A 27,806-nucleotide genomic window follows, 5' to 3' on the forward strand; every position below is an offset into this window, starting at 1 on the left:
AGAATATAGCCTATGAGTATAGAAGCATAGTTAAGTTTGTGTTAAATTTTTTAAAAATAAAATAAAAATAAATTTTTAAAAAATGACTCTGCCTTGCAAATTCTTGTAAAAAATCCTACATTTGTGCAAAATATTGTAAACTTAGTTTCATTGCATTTGGATTGCTGCAAAGGAAGTATAACATTTCACTAACTTGTTATGAGTAGAATGCTTCTAAAAGATAAGTATTTGTTCCATGTAATAACATTCTGGAGAAGTCAAAACCTTGAAATAAACAGAATTTAAACACTTGATCAATTTTTATTTTGAAATAAAATAAAACTACAAAGTTTTAGTTCTCCATTATACAAATAATTTTTTGAAATTTCGACATTATTCAAATATAAGCCAGTCCTTATACAAATAGAATACACACAAAGATCAAAAAATACATATTCTCTCAGCAAACTTTGTCACATAAATAATAAAAATATATACAGCTGGCATTTTCGATCTAAAATAAAATTATCTTAACACTGTAATCACATACAGAAGGTACTAAAAAAAACACTAAAGAAAAAGTTAAAGGAACAAAAAGTTCATTTTATGATATCTACAATTATAAAGCTACATAGAACCAATTTTAGGGAAATATATACTTCTCACTTGGATCTTAATGTTTACTTCACTTTCCTCACTTTTTAGAATATTCTCTGGACAGGTGAAATTCGCAATTCTACCAGCTATCCCTGACACCTAATACAAAGGTAGAACATGTGAAGAACTACATAGTCTAAGTCTTTCTACTTTGGGATGAATGTAAAAAGAATTATTTAAAAGTTAAATTTGTATGAACCTGTGTTAAAATTTTCCAAGTAAACTAAATTAGCTATTGAAAATCAAATAATTCTTTTTAATAAGAAACGTTAGAAAAAAATCCAAAACTTGAAAAGTCTTAACAGAGTAAAGCAATAAAGAAAAACTGTGCCAAAGGTTCCCTAGATAAAAGCAACTCAACTAGGTTTATCTTTAATTATGTTTTGCCCCAGAAATTCTCCTTCCTTTTCTGAGCTCGTGCCAGAGTTTGAAAAGCTCGGAGACTAGAAGCTGCAGAGCGAGCAGAAATCTCAGATAATCTGTCCTCATCTGCAATGAAAGAATTATAGTCAGTATGAAAAATATCTCTTCTAAAAATATTGTTTTATACCATTAACAAAAGAAAAAGCATCAAGCTTTGTAATGTCAATGTTGACTCTGACAGAAAAAAGTAATCTATTGAAATATAAGATATTAATTTTTCAGGATAGCTCACAGTAATTTTCCAAGTTTACAATATTCAGAAATCAAACATTTTAATGTTAAATAAGCATTCTGTTTCCTTCTTGAAATCCCACAATGCCATTACCTCAACACACAGCTCATGAGTTCAGTATTACTTGGAAATACTTCATCATCATACTGTCTTGTCCTACTTTAAAAAGCACAGCTGTTCTGAGCAAAAAGCTTTTTAAAACTTTGTAAAAATAAAATGCCATAACTTAACATGGTATTTACATCACATTTCTAAAATAATCTCACTTAATATGTAGAAATAATATTCAATTTTAATATGCTGCCCTTTATTGCTGAAATTCCTTGTTCTGAGTACACAAATCTATTATAAGATCACTTGTAAACACTGTTCTTCCATTAAAAAGAAAACAGAACTGGATTCAAATTGTCAAAATATTTGCATTTTAAAACAAAAACTTTCCTAGCTCACTAAATTCTGAAAAAAGTCTCAAACTTGCTAAGAGAAAAAAACCTTTAATGTGCATGAACTTAAAATACATAGATATTAATTCAAATTTACTTTCAAATTCAAAATTTTTACTTCAGTAATGTCATATTTCTAAGGAGGAATTAAAATCGTAATTTCATTGTTCACATCAAGATTCAAAATTCTTCATGCCACTATTTGAAGCAAATGGATTGTCAGAATGGAAACAGGAGAAAAAAAGTTCATTTTCCATAATCATATATTTTTTTGAGTTGAAAATTGGCAAGTATAGGCATTTAGAACAAATGACTGATATAATGCTAGGCCAAATTCCTGAACCCACACCTGGACAGGGGGTAAAAAAGAAAGAGTATTAAACTTAGTGTGATGTGAGGCACAATCTCTTATCATCTGTTTGCCCTAGAAAAGATTTTCCAAGGCTTTAGGTTCTAGTTTATTCACTTATAAAATGGGGATAATTTCACCCCCCTCAAAAGATTTCAAAGACCCAATGAAATAACATCTGTGGAAGTACTTTGTAAAGTATATAGTGCTAATCAATTATAAGATCATTATACTATTATAAACTACCATATAATAAAACTTCATACTTTTATGTTATTTCACTATGGAAATACCTTCGTCATTAAAGGCTTCATGCTGAGGTAACTGGAAATTGTTCTTCTTTGCTTTTCCCACTTAAAAGAAAGGCAGATAGGAGGTGAACACACAATATAAATATATATATGCTTGACTTAAAATGTACAGCTGAAACTTACCAGATTTCGTTAACCAATGCACCACAAAAAAATTAATTAATTTTTTAAAAAAGACAGAAATTATCTTTCAAAGGTACTCAAAAGTATATCCATTTATAGTAAACCCTTAGTAAAAGAAGGCTGTCAAAAATCCTATTAATTTTAAATATTTAATAATTACTATTAAAGGGCCATTCATTAATTTATAATGTGCTTATTATTAACAAATACGTAAAAAAACAATGGGTAACCTTCTTCTCAATGATAATGTTGATCTATTCTAACCTTAAAAGAATGTAGTAGGTTTCCGTTTAAAGATGGTAGATAGAATGCATACATTTATAAAAATGACAAAAACCCATAGGAAAGAAAATGGGAGACAGGAACACAGCAACAAAATTTTGGAAAATGGAAATCAAATGAAAGGGTAGTGAGTGTGTTATTATCATATGGAAGCAGGGTGAATCCTCAAGCAGGGGAGGGATACCAAGAAGCAGCCACTTTGTTCCCCTAATGGCTCAGCGTTTGGGAGTACTGAGTAGTACTGAAAGTTGGAGTGAATGTAAGACAGGATCAGGAAAGTGGTTTAAAGTCTTTTTACAAACAGACTGCCAGATCCTTCTTTAAATTTGCACTGGTGGGTAACTGCCCCTCTTTCACAACAGGAATGGAAGTTTTGTCTCTAAAGGTTTATCAAAGCTACTCTGACTAAAGGACACCAGGTTCAACTGAGGACAAAGGTACCAGATTCAAAACAGGGATATTATATATATCATTTATGTTCGAAAGAGATAAAACATGCCATTCATGAAATAAAAACAGGATGCCATACAATGCAATATAGATAAATATGCCTTACTGCTAAATTGTACACCTGAAACTTACTGGATTTCGTTAACCAACGTCACCATAATAAAATTTTTTTTTTTTTTAAATAGAGATAATACTACTTTTTGAAAGAAGGGGGGAAAAAACAGGATGTTGTATAAAAGGAATATGCAGTGTTAAAAAAATTCTTAGAAATTAAAAATATAGCAAAATTATTTTTTTAAACTAAAAAGAAAAGGTAAAAGATAAAATTTAGTAACCCTTTCAAATTAAAATAAACAGAGATGGCAAATAGGAGAGGTAAGATAAGAAAATAAAATCACGGTCAACATGTCCAACATCTGAAGAATGGGAGTGCCAGAAAAGAAGGAAACAAAGTGGAGAAGAAGAAATTACTGACAAAATAATTCAAGAAAATTTCCCAGAAGTGAGAACCAAGTTTCCGGACTGAAAAGGTCTACTGAGTACTAGCAAAATGATTAAAAAGAGAGTTATTGTAAAATTTTAGAGCATTAGGTATAAAGAAAAGATCTCAAAAGCTTCCAGGAAAAAAAAAAAAGGCAACATACAAAAGATCAAAAATAAAAAGAGCATCAGACTCCTTAACATTAAAAGTGAAAGCTAGAAAAGAGCAGAGTAATGCTTAATAAAACTAAAGGAAAATAATTTATGTATAACCTTGAATTATACATCCAGGCAACATTTGGCAATGTCTGAAGACATTTTTGGTTGTCTTCAAAAAGGGGTGCTACTGGCATCTAGCACATTGCCTATAGGTTTATGGGAAAGAATTTGAGAGACATCTCATTTATACAAAAGTGAACTTGGGTATAGCACAACTAACTGTTCCAAAGATGAGATTTTCTCCTATTTAAAGAGATTACATTAACTAAAAAACTAAATAACATCATTTATTAACATATAGTACATACTTATAGCCTTTGTACCTCTCAGTATAAGATTGTCATTTTAAAAGACAAAAAATTAAAACCACAATAATTACCATTATGCTGAAATTCTGGATCTCTCAGAGAGCCCTGAATTCGGCGAGAGGGATGCCAGTAGGAAGAAGGACAGGGTGGAGAAGGAGACTGTACAGGAGTGTTTGTTGAATATTCTGGAATTTTTGAAACTGGAAGAGTTGCCTCAGCAAATTTGGGGTTATTGGTTTCAGAATCTTCCCTCAAAGGTAGGGGATCAATTGTTTTTATACCAGCAGCTGGAGAAGTCAGGAGAGCTACAGCACGACTTTCTTTCTAAATGAAAGAAAAAAAAAAAAGATACATATGCATGTGTACATATACAAATAAACCAAAGATTTAAACACAAAAAAGTATCATAAAAGCAGTAGGAGAAAGTATGGGGAAACTTTATATAATTTCTATATGGAGATTTTATAAGCCTAACAACCAATATAAACATATTTAGCTATATAAAATACATATATAATCATTAAAAAAAATCAAATGAGAAAAACATATAATTTGTATGACTTATGATGAATTATCACTGCTACATAAGTATTTCTTTAACATAATAAAAGACAAATCTAATTAAAAAGAAAAATGATATGTATAAGCAATTCATATTCACACAAAATACAAGTGGCAAACATATTCTACCTCACTTATAATCAAATAATTTCAAAATAAAAGCAATGAGACACTAATTTTTCACTTCCTAAATTACAAAGATTACTTTTTTTAAAAAGTATAATACCCAGAGCTGGCAACGATATAGAAAAATTGGCACTACAATGTTGTTGGGAGCATTGGGAGGAGGTGGAAAAACAGAGCAAAAGCCTTTAAATTTTGTGTTCTTTGACATCACAATAATACTTGGGGAGTATTTACACAAGAGGGGATAATAAAAATATGAACAAAAATGTAGCTAAAGAATGAATTTCAAAATAGAAAAATTAAGAAATAGCAATAGGCATGTAGTTTTGAAAAATAGATTTCAAAATAAGCATCTGATTAAAACAACTGTTATTCCCCATTTAAAAAAAAAACAATGGTATAACTATAGATTGTGTATCACGTTGTTATTAAAAATTTGAAAGAAATGATATTTAATAATATAGAAATGTTTACAATACATTGCTAAGTGAGAAAAATAGATTATAAAGTCTTATCTACAGCATAACAAATGAATACACTATATACCTAAATAATTCAAAAATTCAAGTGTAAGTCCTTGATAGTAGGTGTGACATCATTTTTCTTTTTTATTGTGGTATTTTTTATTTTCCACAATAATAATGTATCACTACCCTAAAAGTCCCTGTATATAGTCTTACTTTTTGAGACTATAAACCAGTAAAATCAAATAATAGTCCCACACTTTCCTGATTACTTATAATTGTTGCTTTTAGTTATTAACTTTGAATTTATCAATGCAATATTCAAAACACTGCTTTCTGACCTTAGGCATAATTTTCTGCAATTAAAGAGCTTATTGCTTCAAAGTGAAGATGGTCTCGGGTCTTATCCAACGACCATATTTTAAAATCAAGATTTAAGATAAAACCCACAAATCTTTCTCTTGCTTCCCTTTTTAAGTATCACTTAGGACAATTGTTCTGATTTTTTCTTTTTCTACATACACATACAGAATTTGAGATCTCTGTTGAATTGGTTGTACTATTGTTAAAAAGACCTGAATGAAATCTGTAGAAAACTTTTAACACAGAGGGTTCCCAGGTTTAATTTAACTTATTTTGTGATCTATTTTTGAGCTTAAAGCCTTACTGGCCTCACTGCTTCCACTCTCTCCAAGTACAGTCCATTCTCCAATGAGCAGTGAGTGATTTTATTTACCATGTAAATCAGAGATTTATAATTGCTTTGTTGCTTCAAATCCTCCAAGGGCTTCCCAGTGCCATGAGAATAACATCCCAATCCTTACTCAGCCTCCCTTTTCCAACCTCATTGCCTACTCTCTGTTCTTCCCTCTCCAGGCTCCGCCAGTCACACCGGCCTTTTCACTTTCTTTAAGAACTCTCACTGTTGTACACTTATGCTGCTGTTCTTTCTACTTGGAAAACAATCTGTGCCCCAGATCTCTGTGTGGGCACCTCCCTCATTAGTCAGGTCTTAGATCAAATGTCACCTCCTCAAAGGTGCCTGTCCTGATGGCCCAAAGTAAAGCAGCCTCATCCCCACTTGGAAGTCATTTGTGGTTTTAATTCACAGCACTTACTACTACCCGAAATTGTCTTTCTCAAAAATTATTTGTCTATTTCTCTCAATGAAAATATAAGCTCCACAAAGACAGGGATTTTGTTTTGGTTACCAATGAATCCCCAAATCCTAGACCAGTGCCTGGCACATAGTAAGAGCACATTAAATGCTAAATTGAGTGAATGAAAATGAACTCCTGATACTCCTCTCAAAGCCACCTCCTGTCCAGAGTTCTCTTACTCAGTGAATAGCACTCCCTATCAATCCTTTTGGGCAAGCCAGAAACCTATAAGGCATTCATGGTTTCTTGTCCCCTTTATCTAACCGAACACCAAGCCTTGACATTGTTTCCCTTACACAATTCTTCAATTCCATCCATTTCTATCTCTGCCCACCCACCTTAGTCCAAGCTATCAACATCTCCTACCTAGATTACTGCAGTGGCCTTTTACAGGTATCCATAGTCTATTCTTGTCTTCCATGGCAGTCAGAAGGTCCTTAAAATATTTCAATGGGTTGCCATTGCTTTTGAGATGATGATAGAAATTCTCAACATTGCTATCTTTTCCAGCCTCATCTTGTACCTGCTTCCTGCCACACACTACACTGGTCTGTTTCTTACAACCTTGCATTCTTCCTCTCCACAGGATCTTGGCGCATGTGTCCTCACCCTTTTTACCTGAGTAACTCTTTCTCTTCCTCTCTATCTCAACTAAATTATGACTTCCGAAAAGCTTCCTGACTTCCAGGACAAGGTCACTTCCTTCCAGAACAGTACTATACACATCTTTGAAATTCTTATTAGTTTTAATTTAAGTTCTATAAGTTCCATAAGATCATATACCATGTCTATTTTTACTATCATTACCTCATGTGTGTAAATGGATAGAAAACATCTGAATGAATGAATGAATGAATGACACTGGGTTTTAAATATCATTTATAAAAATGTATAAATGGTACTTGACAATTAAAACAATACCATGAGACTGCTACTCTAAAGTTTTGAGAGACAGTATTGTTCGGGGGTTAAAAATGTGGGCTCTGAGGATAGACTGCCTGGAGCCAAATTCTGCCCCACCATTTGGCAGCCAATCAGAAAAAAACAATTCAATGTTTCTGCCTTACTGAAAGTATGATAACGGCATTGTCTCTACACATGAAACACAAAATTTTCTAAATTCTGAACCTATCATTCATTTATTACATATGACTAAAATAATCATTTCCTAAAGAAATGTTTTTCCCAAAAATATAAATATTTACCTTTCTAAAATCACTCTTTGAAGTTTCTAAACCATCCTGAGAGGACATTCTTTTCCTCTGTTCTGGGACCGGAGGCTTCACTTTAGAGGGAGACACTAAAACAGCACCACCTGGAAAAATGCCCGAGATGGTAAGTCTCAATTAAACTAAACTTTCATGTAGAAACAGCAGGTTAAATAAGAACTGCACAGTGTTTGCCTATTACCAACAGCTGGAGTGGTAAGATCATGATGAGTCCTTTGGATTCCACCACGTTCTCTCAGCTTCGGAGTGGGAAGCCTGCCTCCTTTTCCTGAGGATACAGAAGAAGAATCCGACCTACAAATTAAAATAATCTATTATGATGCATTTTCTCCAGGAAGTATTATCAAAAACAGTTTGCCACCTTTATGCAATAATAAAGTATGAAACTTTTAAAATAAGGCCATTTTGTTTCTGAAAACATAAACAAATCCATATACACGTAAGAGTGACTGAATATTGGAAAAGAGGGAAGGTCACTGCAAGTCAGCAACAACAGAGCAGAGGATTCGTCCATTAAATCAGGGCCTAAGTCCCATAATAACTGCAAAACTCATGAACGTGTGATAAGGGATTTGGACTATGGACAAAAAGCACCATTATCAATGTAGATGTAGAGAATCATTCCCCAAAGAAATCTGCATACAACAGGAATTAGCTATTTGCCAAAATCACTTATTTTAATATTAGAAAACATTATCTTTTCTTTCTTCTTTGGTATAACCAACTGGTATTAAAGAATATCAGCCATTTTCCTTAAATCATAAAGAAAGTCAGTCTTCTAGACACATTTACAAATATAGCAAATTATAATTAGCAAGATATAAATGAAAATAACACTGACTACTTCTCCCCAAGTAGCTGAGTGTTCAAGTATTCAATTACCAATTAGTGATGATTCAAATACCAGACTGAATCAAATTAGAAACCATACAGAATGCCTACTTAGTAACATTAAAGTAAAATCTCTTTATTAGTCATAAAACCAAAAGCATAAACCACTATACTTAGTGACAAAACAAAATACATATTAACCATGTACAATAATGCTGCTATATACTGATTAATTCAAAATTCTCACCCTTCTTTTATCTTGTCTGCCTTAGATTTTTCATGTACTTCCAACTTCTCTAACTCTCCCACATAAACCTGTCTGTCCTTTTCCCTTTCCTCTTCCCTTTCCTCTTCTTCTTCCTTTGGCGGTTTCTGTATGTCTTCATTGGTGTTCTCTGCATCCCAAGCCAGACGCCTCCTAACAGGTATGATGGGAGCATCTGACACGCCCAAGTTCTCTGTGGTATTTTTCTGGAGCTGTTCTTCCAAGACTGGTCTTTTTTCTTCTAGTTTTGTAGGACATTTCTGCAAAGTCTTATGGCTTGTAGGATCTCTGCATAACAAAATAAGTTTTATTTTAAGTTTGAACAGTTTGTGGTTTCTAGTTGATATTAATTTTAATGAGTCCATCATTCCCTTCCATTGTTTACAACTGTGTGTTTTCCACAGATATTGCCTTGCCCAGACAATGAAGAAATCTAATTAAAAGTTCAATTTACAGAATAATAAAAGTTATGATCTGGAGTTTCTATTAAAATACTCCAAAATAAAATCTATTTATCTCTTCTTACTACCTTCACACACACACACGCCTGCTCCACTACTGACAAAATTCATATGTATCCCCTAAACTGGCATTTATGCACATAAACTTGTACCCTCGCCCCCAGGTTTAACTTGTTCAGTTACTCAATTAGTTTGTGCACAAACTCAAGGGTACTTATGGATCTAGTAAGCTGATTCAAATTTTATACTTTAGATCATCTTTTCCAGACATTGTTAAATTGATTTAGTGATGAACTTCTTAATCAGATGCCACATAATTAGAATTTACAGTTCAATTTGGTATGTATGACTATATTAATATACTGTATCAAAAAACTTTTATTTGCTACAAATCAGTGTGCTATTTCTCTTATAGTCAAATGGTGTTCACTTTAAAATCCATAACAGCAGAGAATTCTCCCACAGAAGCAAGACCTAAATTCCACAATAACCATGAAAATTATGAATGAATGATAATGGATATGTACTAATAGCTTACTTTTAAAGTTCTTTTACAGCTACTGTATGATCATCCTTTTCTATTTTTAATTAACAAAGATATTGTAAAATCCAGTCTTCCAGAATTATATTATGTATTATTTTACACATAATTGTGTAAATCAAGTATGTATAGCTTTCAAAAAATAAACTAAAAATAATGAAATATAATAAATGCTGGCATATCTCCATTTGACTAGAAGACAAATTTTGAGTGTCATGTCATTTTCCTACATAATTCCATGATCTACATAAGCTACAACATTCCTTTTCACCATACACAAAGAACATCTTACCCAGCAAGATCCAATGCTCTAATGTTGCTACTAATGGTTCCTTCTGAGCTTGTGGTGGAGGAGACATCCCAACAGAAGTTTTTATCAGACAGAATCTGATTCAGATGGTCCCGAGAAAAATGTGTTCCCTGAACTCGTTTCCTATAAAACTCAGCCTTCTCTCGGAGTTCTTTAACCTATAAAGGAGAGGTAAGACATCACGTATTACTGTAAACGCTCCTTTGCAAATATCACCAAGTAGCTTATCAAAGACATTGCACACATACAGCCAGAGACTAAGGAGAAATGAAGGCAAAAATAGCCACATACATTCATCAAACTGTGCATTTTAAAGCAGAAATTAAAACAGTCAAGCTAATGCACAATGCAGTTATTTTATTTCAGGCCAGCAGGCAGGAAGAAATATGTAGCAACTAAGAAAAATACTGATGCCTATTTATTTCAACTGAAATTACACAAGTACTCTATGCATTATTAGTTTTTTAAAAACTCAAAAGCAACCAACCTCCGCATACCACATGGCATTTAGAGAACCCTAGGGGAGGAATACAAAAACACACTTAATGACAGGTTAATGCCATAACTGAATATTAATGGAATCAATGAAATACCTTATTATTCCTTCTAAACATATACCAAACTTGTCAATCAAATTTTTTAGTATTTTAGTAATATTTAATTCAGTAACCAAGACATCTTAATATTATTTGAAAACCAGACATGTTATTGCATAGCTGGGATGGTATCCGTGACAGGTAACCTAATTACTATTCCTATTTCCTTACCTCTGGAAGATTACTGGCAGGTCAGAAATCCCTAGGCCCAGTCTTACTTTCCCGGTTTTATATATAGCTGCTACTAGTATAGAAGCCCCCACTGAGAGAGTCACGAGGCATTCCCTTCCAGATTCCTCAACATTTCTTGGAATCAGCAAAACCTCGAATTTTAAAAAATGTATTAAATACATGGTAATTTTTAATCCCACAAAATAATAATTGTAATACAGTCAACAGTGATAGAATACAAAAAAAAATGTTCTGATGAACTATAAAGTGATTTGAATTTTCTAATATGCAAATAACATATTTTCATGTGAAATGGAGCCTTCTACACTCATTTGAAACTTTCATTTTATGCATCATACTGCCACCTGCTGGCTTCCCTAAAAAAAATTACACTGCATCTTAAAATTCTGTCTAAAGTAACGATACAAACGTTACAAACCGAAAAATTCTGTCTAAAGTAACGTTACAAACCGAAAAATTTAAATAAGATAATCTTTATTCTCAAAAAAATCTATAATTTTTTTTCCTATCATAAAGATGGAATATTAGCATTAAAAAGATATGTGGACACTGCTAAAATTTTTTTTCTTTCACATAAAGGCAAAAAAGCAAATCCTGAAACTTGGCATTGCAAAAGCAATTGGAGAAACATGTCCTCAGCTCCTTAAGACACTATTGAATGCAAAGAAAAAGTGCTACAACTCTAGAGAATTAGCCAAAGCAAAGGACAGCATCCACCATGGCAATAAGAAACCATATAAACTTCTCTAATGGACCAAACCTGGAACATTCCTAAAGGATAATTCAAAATATTGTTTTCTTCACTGCCAAAAAAATTGAACCATGTTCATTTATTATTTCTGTCAACTCCTATACTTTAAAGAAACTTAGAGTACAGTAAGTTCTCAACTAATATTTCTTTCTATGCCGTTTCATTATAACATGATGAGATGCCATAAGAATGTAACTCTTGTTTATATCAATTAGCCTATGGTAAAACTGGTTTCATTATATGAGTTTTTGCTTAAAGTCACAGAACCTACCAACAATATTAGATAAGGATTTCCTATAGTGCTTTTTTAATTTAACAGGTAGAACTGAGACACATGAGTTGACTCGAACTACTAACCAAAGTATCCTGAATGCACAGGAACCTTGTTTAAAGTGCCCTGCTATAATCCAGGTTTTATTTCTAACACATACTCCTATGTTTCAAATGTTTCATAGCTACTCCACCACCTACAATGACAAAATCTGTAAGCCCTAGCATTGCTTCTTCCTTTGTGTTCTTAAAGTCCTTCTTGTATATATCCATTAGTACTTAATTTATCCTACTGGAATTTCATTCTCCCCCATTAACCTATGAATTCCTTGAGATGAGGAAGAATGTAGCATTTAAACACTGTTCTGAGGGTGGACTAAGTGCTAGGAGGCCTGAGCTAGAAGGCTGGTAGCCAAAGATAAGCAAGAAAGTCCCTGATTCAATGTGCTCACAGTTTGGTAGAGGAGGCAGACTTCCTCTATGATAAATTATTATCATAATATTGGTATGGTCTATACCGTAATAAACAAATGAGATATAAGTTCAAAAGGGAGGTCTATCAGTCCTGTACTGCACGTAGGGTGGAGTGGAAAGGAACAGTGAAGGAGACTGCATTCTATCCATGTGGAAGCACCTTACTGTTTTATAAATGACAAGAAAAACAAATAACCCCTCCACATGCCAGTGATCCAGTTTTAACTGACATCAACTTTTGCAGGAGGAAAAGGAGATACAGAAATACTGTAAAACTTTGGTTTACTCAGTTTTATAATGACGTTCAAAACAATATTTTAAATTTACTTTATCAGCAATTTTTATTAATAATCTTAGTTCTAATGGTGTTTTACAAATACATAATTTTAAATTTCTATAATCCTACACTAAGATGAAAAATTAGGAGGTTTATATCTCCCAAAGTAAGGTGTTCCACTAGAAAGAGTAAAACAAATTGACAGTATGAACTCAACATTAAGAGCGATCCCTACAGCCCACAACCAGAGCCATTAAAAAGGATATAAACTACCCTAAACTCAAAAGAACACACATACCTCTTTCCAGGTAAAGTAATGTCATCAGATTATATTATATAATAAGCACTACAAGTAGAATGTTTTCATTTATGAATTTCTTTTCCCAAATTAAGAAAATTAAATCATTTAAAATGTATATGCAGAAAATGGGGGTTGGGGATAGAAAAAACTCAGAAAATGGGGGTTGGAGATAGAAAAACTCATTTTTCTCAAAAATCAACCCCCTAAAATGAGGAGTCATCTTATGCCTAGTAGTCCTTCCAATGTCTGTCAAATTACAGAACGTTTCTTAAATGTGGAACTTTATCTTGAAATAAAGTCCTATTTGTGAAAGACGCATTAGAAAAAAACTACCCAGAGAAAAAACTGATGGTCACCAGATGGGAGGAAGGTTGTGGGGATGGGTGAAAAAGGTGAAAGGGATTAAGAAGTACAAATTGCCAATTACAAAAATAGTCACCAGGATATAAAGTACAGTAGCATAGGGAATATAGTCTATAATATTGTAATATAATAACTGTATGGCATCAGATAGGTACTACACCTAACAGGATGATCAGTAGATAAGGTACATAATGTCTAATTACTATGTTGTACAGCTGAAACTAATATAATACTGTATGTCAACTGTAACTGAAAAAAAATTTTAATTACTTCAACCAGTATAGTTTGATTAGATTATCTAACAATTATGAAAAAAAAGAAATTTAACACAGATTCAGTAATTAGTCTGAGGATGGGACCTAACAATTGTAATTGCTGATTATATTTAAAACAATCCTTTAAGTGAGCATTTAAAAAGCAATAATGCCAGTGATTATATTATGGAGATAAGAAATATACAACCACTGGACAAATAAAACCAACCACCCTAGTGTTATATAACTAGGTACCTGGGACTTAGGATAAAATACCCAGTAACTAGACTATAGATTTTCAAAGTACAGTATCTCAAACAACATAGAATGAAATGAAGATGAAAAGTCGTGAGAAAACTCTAACATGACTCGAAAAATGAGTTAATTCTGATAACAAAGTCATTGATATCCAACTTCAGTTGAAGAGTGTGAATAATAATCCTTCACAAAATGTTAGGAATGGGAAAGTGGGGGAATACCTTATATTTAGAGACTTCATAAGTAGCAACATGCAGTAAATGTCTTCCAGAAAAAAAAAATCTAAGACTTAAGTAAAACATAGCCCATATTAAATGTCTATGATCCAGGTCAACTAAAACTGTTATCATTATCAGTGATCGCTGACCTCTTTACTAAAAGTTCTTATTCTTTTCTAACTTCAATTTACTTTTTGAATTATTTTGAAGTCATGGCAAACCATACCACTGCTTTGAATATTTATAATCACCAATAGCATTAATAAAACAAACGCCCAAAAGTCATATCACCAAGATATAACAGAAAATCTTGAAGACAGGTCTTAACAACAACAAAAATGTCCTCTTCTATCAGAGGAGGATAAGGATTGTCACCTTATCATAACTTCAGATATGACAATCCTGTCAGTCCATCAAATGTTTAGATATGGGATCTAAATATCAACTCACCTTAGTTTAAAGAAGTCTCAGAGACTGAGAGAGAATTTTTCCAAAACAAGGAGCTTCTAGTGAACGAACCTAGTGAAGCACCTAAACAGGACAGGCTCGTGGCTGACACCCATTTATTGGCCACACTAGCCCTCCATGGCCACAATCTGTACCCTGTTCTTTACCTCCACTTTTCCTCATTCCCCATCAGACTCTTCAGACACAGAGCTCCTTGCCAAGGTCTGGCATGGTCATAAACTGCTCAGAAGTTTAGCTGACTCAATTCCTTTCTTCCATCATGGCTACTTTTAATGTTCACATTTATAACTTGAATTTTGCCCCAAAATTTTGCCCCAATCTAGGACAGCTTCGAGCTTTGTCTCTTACTCTGCATATATTGCCTCTGAGCCATGCTCAAGTAGGAAAGTAGAGAGGACCAAGAGCAGCCACGGAGGAAGAAATCAAGTAACCTCCTGAGTTTAGGAGCACAGGAGTCACCAGGACATAGGTCTGAGATCTGCTGGTGCAAAGAGCAACAGCCCAAAGTGCCAACAACTTCGCCCAGAAGCTGATTACATGTAATTGTTAGCCATGGTTTTAAGTATGGAGCTAAATAAAATATTCATTCTCCATCCAAGTTATCCCTCTCTTTACAATGTTAAGGGGAGGGAATGTTTACTGATGTCTAATCTAAACTGCTTTAATTTAGCTAATCCACACAGAAAAGACAGAAAACCATAAAGATGTAGTTTAAAAGATGCTAATTATACAATTGCCAAATAAGCTCCACTGTTTATCCTTTGACTATAAGAAGCTAGTACTAAACACTAGGATTACCCTTTCCCTCAAACCTTTCTTTAGGATCCTCTGAATTTCCCCCATATAGTCAGGGTGTCCCAACACTGTAACTCAAACTTCCATCAGCACAGGCCACTCCTTCCTTGTACTTACAGACTGTAAAAGTACACATTGACAGGGGATACTACTGTCAGACAAACTAACCATGAAAATTAACTAATCTTCAGTTGTGAGGGTGGATGTCAGGATGTTATAAAATAATCAAATCTATCATGCTACAATTCTAAAAACTGACTTTATTAATACATCCAAATATTGATTGTAAAAAAATTTTTAACTTTAAAGACTATAATAAATATTCATCTCTAATATTTTAAATAATCTCTAGTATTTTTAAAAAGTAAACACACTGATAAATTATATCCTAATACATACAACTTTAAATTCCTGATACTTTTAATGCTATTATTGTATTATACATCTTTAAATTGTAGTCTCTATTACTAAATTAAACTTATTGTGAAATTAAACTGACATAGGCTCAAAGAAAATGGGGGCTTACTGAACTCACCTGATTTGGTATGTTTTCCTTCACATGTGTCCAAGCCCCAGCTTTATATAAATACTGGGCTGGGCTCAGAAACTTTGCTCTATATTCAGAATTCACCTTCCTAACGGAAATGAAATGAGAGTAAATTAAACTATTTCAACATGTCAATCATCTAAATACTATGCTTTTTATCTTATAAAATACATACCCAAGCCTTTGATGTCTCCATGAAGTGAGCTTCTTTTTAGGCTGGTTTAAGTCTTTTGATTCCATCTCTGCTTCTAATTTTAAAGGATCATCTATCTTATTACACTAAAATGAAAATAATTTAATCTTTTTATGCTTAAAATATTTTATACATTAAAGTGAAAGCATAACTGTTATAAAGTATACTTGGACACTGTATTACAATTCTGTTTGTAGAAGTAAGCTTTAACAATTAAAGATAACATGGAAATCACAAGAAATCAACAAGCGAGTTTTGAAACTAGTATATCCAGTTAGCTTTTTGAAGTATAGCTCAAGATATAGGTTCGTTTTCTAACGACAAAAATTTTAGATCCTTGCTAGGAAAACATTTTTTAATTAACAAATAAACATCTAAATAAACTTCATGTTACTACCTACTGAACATTGATCTTACATTTGCCCTTGATATTCTAAATTTGCATTTAATTGTGTTACAGTAATTAATGTAAGGTCCCAATGAATAACTTACCACTTTGATTTACTAAATAACAACTCTTTTCTCTCTCTAAGAACATCATAGGTCCAAAAATATATATAACATTTTACTTTTAGTCATAATTTCTATTTTTAGAACCCATAAAATATCAGGTATGACATTCCAGGAGATTAAAAAATAGGACTTATATTTACTTATAATTTACAATAATTTTAACCTGAAATTGTAACTTAAATAGCTATAATTTCACACAGAAGCAGGTGTTTGTATATCCTAAGGTAAATCATGTGAATTATACTATGATTTGACATGCTAAAACTTTGGTTTAACATACATGTGCGTATGTGTGTTCATGTTTGATTTCCATTATTTGATTTAAAATACTTTAGTGTTTCTGTCACTACTGTTACCCTGGAGCTCACATTACTGTAATATCAATCATTTGATATTAGAGCAGACTTACCTACTATATTTGCTAAGCATTCATCACACTGTATTATATTTAGTTTTTTATATCTTTATCTCCCCACTAGCCCAAGAGCTGCTTAGGGCTTAGTGTGGTTATCATTGTATTCTAAGTACTTAACCAGTGTCCAGTTCCTACTAGGTGCTCAATGAATATTTGGCATTTAATGAACAAATGAATTAATGCGCTAATAAAAAACAAAAATCTCAAGCAGTGGTAAATGAAAGAAAATGAGTAAAATCTAAATTGAGGATTTTGTTTTGTTTAAAGAATTAACAAATACCTTCTTTTCAGGAGATATTGTTTCAAAATGTCCGTTCTCTTTCAAACCATTTCTTAATTTTGGTTCTTTCGCTGGAGATAAACCCTTGAAATTTCTTTTATATTCAGTTTCATGGATGATTGAGTTACCTTTGAATTGTGGAACAAATTTGCTTTTATTGTGGAAAACCTTCAAACGAAAATTACTGTAGTTTAGTTTTTTGTGGGTTAAACACAGAACTTAGTTTTCCAATTACTTAAAAATCTCAAATATAAAGTTGAATAAGATATAAAAAGGCAAAATTATATATAACTGTAATTTTACTTCACATGACCAATTAACATCCAAAGGGCAACAAAAGCAAAAATAACAAATGGGACTGCATCAAACTAAAAAGTTTCTGTAGAGTAAAGAAAACAATCGACAGAGTGATAAGACAACCCATGCAATGGGAGAAAATATATGCAAACCATAGATCTCATAAGGGGTCAATGTTCAAAATATGTAAAGAACTCAATAGCAAGAAAACAACACAATTTAAAAATGAGCAGAGGCATAAAAACAGACACACAGATCAAAAGAACAGAATAGAGAGTCCAGATATAAACCTATGCACGTATGGCCAATTAATTTATGACAAAGGAGCCAAGAATATACAATGTGGAGAGGACAATCTCTTTAATAAATGGTGTTTGGAAAACTGAACAGCCACATGCAAAAGAATGAAACTGAGCCACAGTCTTACACCATATACAAAAATCATCTCAAAATGAATTAAAACTCTGAATGTCTAATACCTGAAATCATAAGACTCCTAGAAGAAAACACAGGAGGATAAACTCTTTGACACCGGTGTTGGCAACGATTTTTTGGATGTGACACCAAAAACAAAGGCAACAAAAGCAAATATAAATAAATGGGACAAAATCAAACTAAAAAGCTTCTGTATAGCAAAGGAAACCATTAACAAAATAAAAAGGCAACCTCTGAAATGGGAGAAAATATCTGCAAACCATATATTCAATAAGGAATTTACATTCAAAATAATAAGGAACTCATACAAGAGAAAAACAACAATCCAATTAAAAATAGGCAGAGGAATTGAATAAACATTTTTCCAAAGAAGACATAAAATGGCCAGCAAATACACAAACAGATAATCAACATCATTAATCATCAGAAAAATGTAAATCAAAAACACAACAAGATAATCACCTCACATCTGTTGGAATGGCTATTATCAAAATTAGAAAAGATAACAAGTGTTGGCAAGGCTATGGAAAAAAGGGAACCCCTGTATACGGTTGGTGGAAATGTAAATTGTTAGAACCATTATGGAAAAAGCACAGAGGTTCCTCAAAAAATTAAAAACAGAACCATATGATTCAGAAATCCCATTTCTGGGTATATTTCCAAAGGAAATGAAATCTGTATCTCGAAATGATAGCTGCACTCCCATGTTCACTGCAGCATTATTCACAGTAGCCAAGATATGGAATGAATCTAAGTGTCCATCTATGGATGAATAGATAAAGAAAATGTGGTGCGAGTACACACACACACACACACACACACACACACACACTAGAATAATATTCAGCATTATTAAAAAAGAAGAAAACCCTGTCATTTGCAACAACATGGATGGATGAACCTGGAGAACACTTGCTAAGTGAAATAAGCCAGGCACAGAAAGATAAATACTGCATGATTTCACTTTATGTGGAATCTAAAAAAGTCGACCTCATAGAAGCTGAATAGAATGGTGGTTGCCAGGGGCTAATGGGTCGGGGTAATGGAGAGATAGATGGTCAAAGGGTACAGTTTCAGTTATGCAGGCAAATAAATTCTGGAGATCCAAAGTACAGCATGGTGACTATAGTTAATACTGTACTGTATACTTGAAATTCACTAAGTAAGGGTAAATCTTAAGTGTTCTCACCATAAAAAAAAAGAAAAGAAAAGAAAGGAACTATGTGAGGTGAGATATGTTAATTAGCTTGATTGTGGTAATCATTCATAATGTATACATATATCAAAACATCACACTGTACATGTAAATATATAATTTTTACTTGTCAATTATACTTCAATAAAGCTAGAAAAAATCCAAAGGTCAACTTTCTAAACTCATTACTATTATGTTCTGAATAATAGTTATTGTAGTCAAATAATGCTTAAGCCAAAAGAAATAATGAACCATTATCTTTTCTTTCCAAAGTTCCCTACCCCTCTCCCAGTTTGGTAATGAGATTAGTAGAATAGGCACATTTTAATAATATGAACACAAACATTAGCTTTACAAGGCAACTCTGTTGTCAGCTCTACAGGTTTTTTCCCCTCCTTGACAAGAATTTTTTTCTTCATGCAACAACAGAAAATAACATTTTGAATATCTGGTATGTTCATGTGTTCAGTTTTTGTTTCTCTGCTTGCTTATTTTTAGATTAAAGTAAGGAAAAATTCAGATAATTATTATTCTATTTTTAAGTGTTTCCTTTTATCCTTAATATTTCAAAATATTATTTCCATTTTATGGTACATTACTACTGATTACAAGGAAAGCAAATGAAAAAAGATGGTGCTCAAATAAGGTACATTATTGCTTTATAACTATGAAGAGTACATCTTCATACAGATAAAATCCAAAAGGTATAATTCGAGTACTTTTCTACCAAAAATTGCTTCGATTCTTTTACATATTAAGACATTCTTTCAGAAAATGGGTATCTGGTAAAATAAACTGAACAGCTCCTTTACAGGTTCCCCAACAGTAAGGATTCAAAGTTTCTGCCACAGAACCCTTCAATCTACAGACCCTGAAACTGATATGCTTTGAACCAACAAAAAGCATTTGTTTCCCCCAAAAATTTCTTTGAAATCCTCACTAACGAAAGCAATAAGACTACCAGTGAAGGTATTGCTAGTGATTTATTTTATATCATACTTCTGATCCTATAAAAAGAACCTTTCTATACAATACTTTCACCGAAATATGTAAAAGTTGTCAAAGGGGCTTTAATTTGAATCAGCTCTATCTTAAAGTTGAAATACTCTATGAAAACTGAAGAATTCCCAATTTTTAGGTCATAAGAATATCGTAGGTACACTTACTATCCAAGAATACTTGTAAGCCAGCAAAAGAAGTACTGATTCTATTTAATAGGTTCATAAAGGATATGTATCACTACTTAGTTATTTTATATGTTCCTAAAATGTTACATAAATTTCAGTTTTTAAAAAAGCTGAATAACGAGTAAGCCCAAAGCTTCCACAATTTTTAGAATCACTGGTATTGCCATCTGAGTATAAGATGACTGATGATCTTGCCTTGCTGAATCTAATTATTCTCCTAGTCCTTAGGGGTAATATAGTGAATGTTGAGATACAGGAGAAATGAATGTGAGGGTGTGTGAAGGTGTATACGTGTCATGTGCATATGTATGTGTGTGTATGCTTATAAAGAAAAACGCAAAGATCAGGAGAAACAAAAATCTAAGCTGTCATGGCCTCTGGGGATATTTTAAATGGAAGTATTTCTTACGTAGGCCAAGGAGTATGTTTAAGAACATAAATGAGAGTTAAGAGCCTAAGAACTGTCTAGAGGAGGATAGTTGTAAAACAGAGGATTTTTTAGTCATGGTAGTCCAATACTGAAATTGTGCAAGGGTACAATAAAATCTAATATCAGATTTAGTTATCATTATAGCTTTCGAATATTACATAGTTAAATATATAGTTAAATATATGTCAGTTCCTATTACTGCTCATTTGATACAAGGACAAAAGTATATATCTTATGTTCCTTTCAATGTATTTTGTAGATATTAAAAAAAATATCCAAAGCAGTTAGAAAACAGAAAACACGTAATACATTAGTCAACTAAACACATTTTAGGAGAAACCAATTTAATAATTTTTTAATACATAAAAAACTCACAGTATGCAAAAACTTACCTGTCCCCCCGTTTTCTTTACCCTGTCTCATATTTAGTATATGTGATGGATCTGGCAACAATGATCATCAGTAGCCTAGGACAGTATAATATTACTACTATAAATCACAAGTAATAGGATGACTTTAGCAAGACTCTAATTCTAACTTTCTAGAACCTACCTCCAGGCCTGCTTGAGTATCTAATTTCTTTCAGCAATTAGTTCTATGTATATCTGCATGACTAGTTTAGATAACGATATTCAAAAATGTATTACATCCATTAAACTACCTGATTGGCTGCAAAAACTGGAGCAGTTTCTTTAGGGGTTTTCCAAACAAACTGCCTTTGGTATTCAGAATTTCTCAAGACATTATGTGAAGGAACAACAGTCAATCCAGCTTTCTTCTGCAGAAGTCTATCCAACTGTTAGGGAAAAAAATCCCACTCAAAGTCATTAAAAATTTCTATTCAAACTTTTTTTTACTGTGGTAAAAATACATAACATGAAATTCACCTTCTTAACAAATTTTTAAGTGTACCTATAACTACATACACGTTGTTGTATAACCAACTTTTTTAAATTGTTAATCTCCCTTTTAAATTGTCAAACTATTTAAAATTCCTTTCTTAATACCGTCAAGGAGTTATTATGCACCCCAGAAAAAGATTAACAACATCTCAGTTCCTTCCTACCAATTATTCATAATTAAATCTATTACTAAAAGTCAACAGCACCTTGGCTCATTCACACTTTGTTTCTAAGAAAGCCCCCTCCCCTGCCCACCAGACTTATACATCACCTTCCTTGATTTCCCCTATGCCCCCAGCTTTCGCAACAAGCCACAGGTTCTTCTCCAACACTTCTAAGTGCCTCTCCGTGGTTCCAGTCAGTGGCGAATATGAAATGGGGAAGAAGCACAGTGGGATGGAGAAAAATGTGGGAGGCAGTAAGATATCTGCACAGATCCCTGCAGCCTCTGCTTATGTGCTCACAGGAACCTTCTGCAAGCCAGCTATGACATAAGAGAGCAGAACTGCAAGATCTCTGAGATCCAGCCAAAACCCTCCTTCCTTTTGCATTTCATCAATTGAGATTCTGTTTTTTTGTTGCTAGTATACAATCACAAATTGAAAAAAGCCTAGGAAGAAGTCAGCTCACCATCCCTGCCAGAGGTAATGGCCTACTCCCCTTCTCTGTCTCAACTTGATCTCTCCCTTAGGACTCAGGTGCTGATATATGATGAATAAAATCCAGAAGCAGGCTGTCCACCCAATGAAGGGATACCTTAGTATAACAGTACAAAGTGACTATTAAGAATACAACTAATTCATGATAACTAAAGTCAATAACCTCTTATTAACTATTCTATAGACGTGAGAACAGAAAACAATGGAAAAATTTTAGGCACAAAATGAAATATTACTGAAATGATAAAATCTGCAAAGAATTCTACGCTTTCATAACAAAATACAATGAACATACTTACCTTATTATCTACGTTTCCTGAGAGAAGCTTGGCAGAATGTTCCAGTTCCACATTTTCATTAACTGGTATATTGTTTGCTATTACATCCTTATTATTTTCCGCAATATCTGAAGCTCCTTCAGCTCTGGAGTCTGCAGAGTGAGATCTGGTTCTCTTGGGCACCCTGGAGGCTTCTAGTGCAAGGACTCTTTCTTGGTTAACATCTGTTTGTTCTGCCTCTTGTGATTCTGGTGCTTCTGTTGATTCTGGGGCTTCAGGTTCCGGTGATACAACCACATCATTCTCTGAGATAGCTCCGTTCCACTCAAGATATTTTGAAATCTGTGGATCATGGTAAGGGACTCTTCTTTTTGAAATAAAACTTGGCTCTTTTGTGATTCCTACAAAATATAGTATACAAAAGTAGCAGCTACCAAAGCATAAAGTTACAAAGACAACTTCCAATAATACCTATGAGAGGAGAAATGGAATTTAAAATTCAGTTGAGATACACACACAATATCCTTCAAATTACAGGATAATAAAATAACTACAGTTTTTCAACATAAAATTTTTAATTTTGCTTTAAAGAAATATTAAAAGTTTGACCATAAAATAATTTTTAATTGGGGTCACAATGTTCAAGTTATCCTCACACAAGTCACTAGGACCACAACGTGATGGGCCTGGCAAGCCAGGCAGTACATGCTGCCTCCGTTTCTAATTACTTTCCTGTGCTACTTAACAAAACAATGGGCCCTGGTACTGTCAAAATTTGGAACTTGTCACAAAGCTTCTCTTATGCAGAGCAGACCAAGATGAGAAGGGATGAGATGTTATTACGCTGGATCTTGGTTCTACATTTGGTTTGATTTCCTGAGAATTAAAAAGAATGAACTCTTTTAACAAGAGCTAAGATACTATTTCTCTATATTTCTGCCTGGCAAGCAAATGTCCAAAAAACTTAACCTTCTACCCAGGTAAGAGGAGCTCTGTGGAATGGCAGCCACTAAGATACTGACCCAGTTTGGGGCCATTCTTTAAATAGAAAGAATACTGTGCAGAGTGGGGAAGAAAGATTAAGACTAGAAGGGAAGAGGAGAGGGAAGACGGACAGAAAATGTGGCATGAGGTAAAACCCAGAGTTCTCTGGCTTCTATCATGGATGTTTTGGCCACTGAACCCAGCGTCCCTACCCTTACAAGGCTTCCCTAGATCCGTGGTCTTCAAACTGGGTGCATATATGTCTGGAGGCACATAAAGACATTGTGGGGGGAAGGGAGGTACACAGAAATGGGCAGCTTAAAGGAATCATTTTCCAGATCTTAACTTCCATATGTGCTATTTCCTGACACTGATCTGCCTACAAGATGCATCTGCCATCTGTAGTTTTATTTCCCACCACCCCCTTCATAATCACTTTCCCAGTTCACAAAAGACATCTCCCTCAACCAGCCCCATGGAATTGGGGGACAAAACTTCATAAGTGGGAAGGAAAAACAAAGAGCCAATTCAAGAAAGCATAACTCCTGAGGGAGAATATCTGACAGCAAAGAAGGCAAAGATTAAAAATAACAAAAGAATAAAACCTTATTTCATCCAGCTCCACACCTTTTCCATCTACCCATCTTAGATTTAAAATTCAGGTCTAAGAGTATCATCATTTGAAATGCAAGCATGCATGTTAACACATTTATTTGGACTGAAAAAGTTAGACCATTTTTCTCACAAAAAATTATTTTGATTAATTTGCCGAGGAGGACAAACTTTACCAATTACAACTACAATGAACATTTACCATAAATTGAATGAGCTAAATTGGCAGCTCCAAAATTTTAACAAAATATATGTAAAATACATATACAATATGCATATACTAGAAATACACATCTTTAGATTTTTTATACTTATGTTTTTATACATATGCTTTAAAAAAAACAAAAATACTAAATATCAACTTAAAAATGTGAAGGGATACTAAGACTTTCTAAATTCTTTTAGGGGGTATGAAAGCTAAAAAATTTGAAGACCACTGCCCTAGACCTCTCTCTGTTTTAACACAGAGAGGGGCTTCTGGCAGAAGAGCAAAATGAATGGGGAAGATTTTCAAGTGACCTGCCCTTCTCTCCCAGCACCAACAAAAATACACTATGGGAAAAAAAATACAGTATATTAACAGAACATCCAGCCATTGCTAGGTAACAATGCTGTTGTACCTGGCTAGCCTCCCACCTCCCCTTCTGAACATCCTAGAGTTCTCACTCTGGCTCTCTCCCTCACCTAAATTGTCCATTAACATGCCTCCCTTAGACCATTCCTACTTTTGTAATGTACCATTCTCCAGTGGCTTTGCTCCCATGGTCTCATTTCCTCTCCCCTCTACCCTCAAATACAGTTGATCTAAACTAAAATGTCATGGAGGCAACTAGCTGGTTACCCAATTTCCCAGTATCATAATATCCCGCTCTAGGCCTTCATTGGGGTATCTACACTTTGAGATTTACTTTGGATTCTTAATCTAATGGAGCCTCAAATTTGCAGAACTTCTGGTCATTTGAAGAGGATTATGAGCACCACCATGCCCAAGAAGCAGGGACGCCCAGTCTTTGAAGTCAGGCTTTGGGCAAAGGATCCTGATGCTTCAGAGGAGCCCTAAAAGAGCCACTCCTTTAGCCCACCCTTCCCTTTGTTCTCCAAACACTCTCGTTTTACTAATTTCCCAGGTTTGGGGCCCCGCTCATAAGCCTTTTATTTTCCTGGCTTCAAACACCTAACATTTGAGGAACTTATATACCAAACATCAGGCACTCTCACAAATGTCACATATGAAGCGCCAAACATTCATCTGTATATGTATGAACCTAGCCCTTAACAGGCAACATCTCATTTACTCTCTCCTTGCAATCCTGTGCAATGGGCTTCCTAAATCCCACTTGGTGAAAGACCCCAATTGTCCAAGGTCAAACCAATAATGTGGATTCAAACTCAGGTTTATTCATTCATTCAGATATTAGTTTTAATAAGCACTAAAGTGTGTCAAGACCCTGTATAAGGTAATGGGTGGGAACAAGGTGATGAAGATTAACAAACAGAGCCCTGCTCTCAGAGATCTTATTCTCTAGTGAAGAAGAATTAAGCAATAGGTAGAATACTGTCAGTCTGTCTTTCTTCCTCTCTACCATGCTCTAGGGAACCTTGGTCCAGGGCTCTGAATTCCCTGGGATACGGGAAGGAAGTATGTATGATGACAAGAATGTGGCCTCTGCACTCATGGGTTTTGAACAATACAAACTTGATTTCAAATCATGGTTCTGTCGTTTACTAGCTGTGAACCTTGGGCAACTTACTTAATAAGCGGAGTCTTCAATACCTTGGGAGTACTCCTCCCCAGGCTTAGCTACTCTTAGCTTTCATGTCCCAGCTCAAATACCAAATCTAAAGCATATTTCTTCCAATCCATCCCTCCACCAAGCTATCTATCATGCTACAATTTTATATAACAACCTAAAATCTCCTAGCTTATTTGTTGAGTAACTTCTTTACTGCTCTTCCCCATAATTAAGGGTCTTTGTCTGGTTCAAGGCTATATCTCTAAGAAGCTGGGAAAAGTCCTGGCCTATAGTAAACCCTCAATAAATATTTGTTAAATAAGTGAATGAGTAAGTCGACCAGGCCAAATAAACAATGCTTCACAATTTTTTAATTATTTTGCAAATTTACCCCAAGGTTTATTCAAGTTATAATGATTATTAGTTTGTCCAACTTACCTAACTGATCTGATCTAAGTCCAGCCCATGGGTACCTTCGCCCCACTGAGGAATTACAGGACTCTGACAAATATGACTTTTTCCACAGAAAGTTCCTCTGGTATTCACTCAGCCCCTGTAATAAAAATACAAATTTAGTACAATGCAATTAATGAACGTTGTTTTAAACTAGGTATCAGTAATTTCTGAACCTCTAAAAAGGGTTGCAAGACTTAAGAGTGACCATTAAACAAAGAAGAGCTCCTTAATGATAGCTAATATTTGCCCAGCCCTGTGCTAAGCAGTTCACACATTTATATCCTTTAATCCTCACAGTCACTGGAGGCAAATGCTAGCAGGAATCTGAGGCTCAGAACATCTACCCTTCTGCTGGTTGTCTGATTCCAACGCCTAAACTCTTGTCTAATAACGGTAACAATGTAAATCCTCATCACTATAATTATCCTAATTACTCTCACCGAGTACACATTATGTATTATGCCTAGTACCTTTAGAAATTTTGTAAAGTCAAGTGAACAAAGACAAATTCCCTTCCCATTCCGGATACAACCCCTTAAGATAAAAGGCTAAGATAGGGCTTGTGGAAAGCTGTGGTCAATCTTTATGTTGAAGAGTGCCTGACCCTGTCAGCTACCAGCTACCTGAACTTCTAACGGACCCTAAACAAATATGACTATGAATAATGTGTATTTCTTATACCTTGTCTTTACCATGTTAAGGCCCCATTTCTCAAGCCTTTAAAAGTCATATGCACTTAAGAGTTTTAAGGGGGGAGGAGTGTTAAATGCTAATCTGTGAGATGGGCCACAGATGTCCCAATCTGAAGCCGCCTTAGTTCCCATTATAAAGTGCTCTCCCTCCATCTCCACTCCTCTGAGCCTCCCCAAATAAACCTATCTCAACACCATCAGAGACGGTAACTCGGAAGTGTGTGTGAGCAGAGAGGGCGCAACGTAAGAAATGAGCATCCTCCAGGACCGTGGCAGGCAGGATCAGGGGCTGACAGGCTCTGCGAGGCCGAGGGGTGCGGCGCAGAAAGCCGGCGAGGCCCGCGCGCCCCGCTCCCGCCCCGCCACAGCTCCCCCCATCAGCCTTGGGCCCGGGGACCCCGGCCTCACCTTGAAGCGCACCGGCATGTCGCCCGGCGCTGGAGCCCCCGCCACTGCGACAGTTAACGAGACAAAAAGCCCCGAGGGGGCGGGGCAACAACAGTCAGTTCCCTAGCAAAACCCTCGGCCTGGCGTCCTGGACTACGCGCCGGCGCATTCCGCGCTCCCTTCCTTGAGC

At 34.5% G+C, this 27,806-nt stretch overlaps 1 protein-coding gene across 6 annotated transcripts; it reads right to left on the reverse strand.

Annotated features, from left to right (window-relative positions):
* Positions 1 to 299: 299 nt before the first annotated feature.
* MDM1 (Mdm1 nuclear protein) lies at positions 300 to 27,806 on the reverse strand. Of its 6 annotated transcripts, XM_025041044.1 has the most exons (16): positions 27,638 to 27,805; positions 26,520 to 26,634; positions 22,774 to 23,153; positions 21,575 to 21,709; positions 17,370 to 17,537; positions 16,144 to 16,247; positions 15,957 to 16,056; positions 10,692 to 10,721; positions 10,187 to 10,362; positions 8,875 to 9,180; positions 7,978 to 8,090; positions 7,773 to 7,882; positions 4,328 to 4,580; positions 2,377 to 2,436; positions 1,385 to 1,447; positions 304 to 1,125 (listed from the first exon to the last, which is right to left on the reverse strand). In XM_025041044.1, exons 1-15 carry the CDS (start codon positions 27,653 to 27,655, stop codon positions 1,398 to 1,400), a joined length of 2,118 nt encoding a protein of 705 aa, XP_024896812.1. In that variant the 5' UTR covers positions 27,656 to 27,805; the 3' UTR covers positions 304 to 1,125; positions 1,385 to 1,397. The 6 variants fall into 6 exon arrangements, with proteins under 6 accessions (XP_024896813.1, XP_024896812.1, XP_015454053.1 ...); XM_006923718.3 differs by lacking the exon at positions 1,385 to 1,447 and having other exon boundaries at positions 306 to 1,125; XM_015598566.2 differs by lacking the exon at positions 1,385 to 1,447 and having other exon boundaries at positions 1,024 to 1,125; positions 2,350 to 2,436.

Source organism: Pteropus alecto, unplaced genomic scaffold (genome assembly GCF_000325575.1).
Source record: "Pteropus alecto unplaced genomic scaffold, ASM32557v1 scaffold76, whole genome shotgun sequence".
Classification (NCBI taxonomy): domain Eukaryota; kingdom Metazoa; phylum Chordata; class Mammalia; order Chiroptera; family Pteropodidae; genus Pteropus; species Pteropus alecto.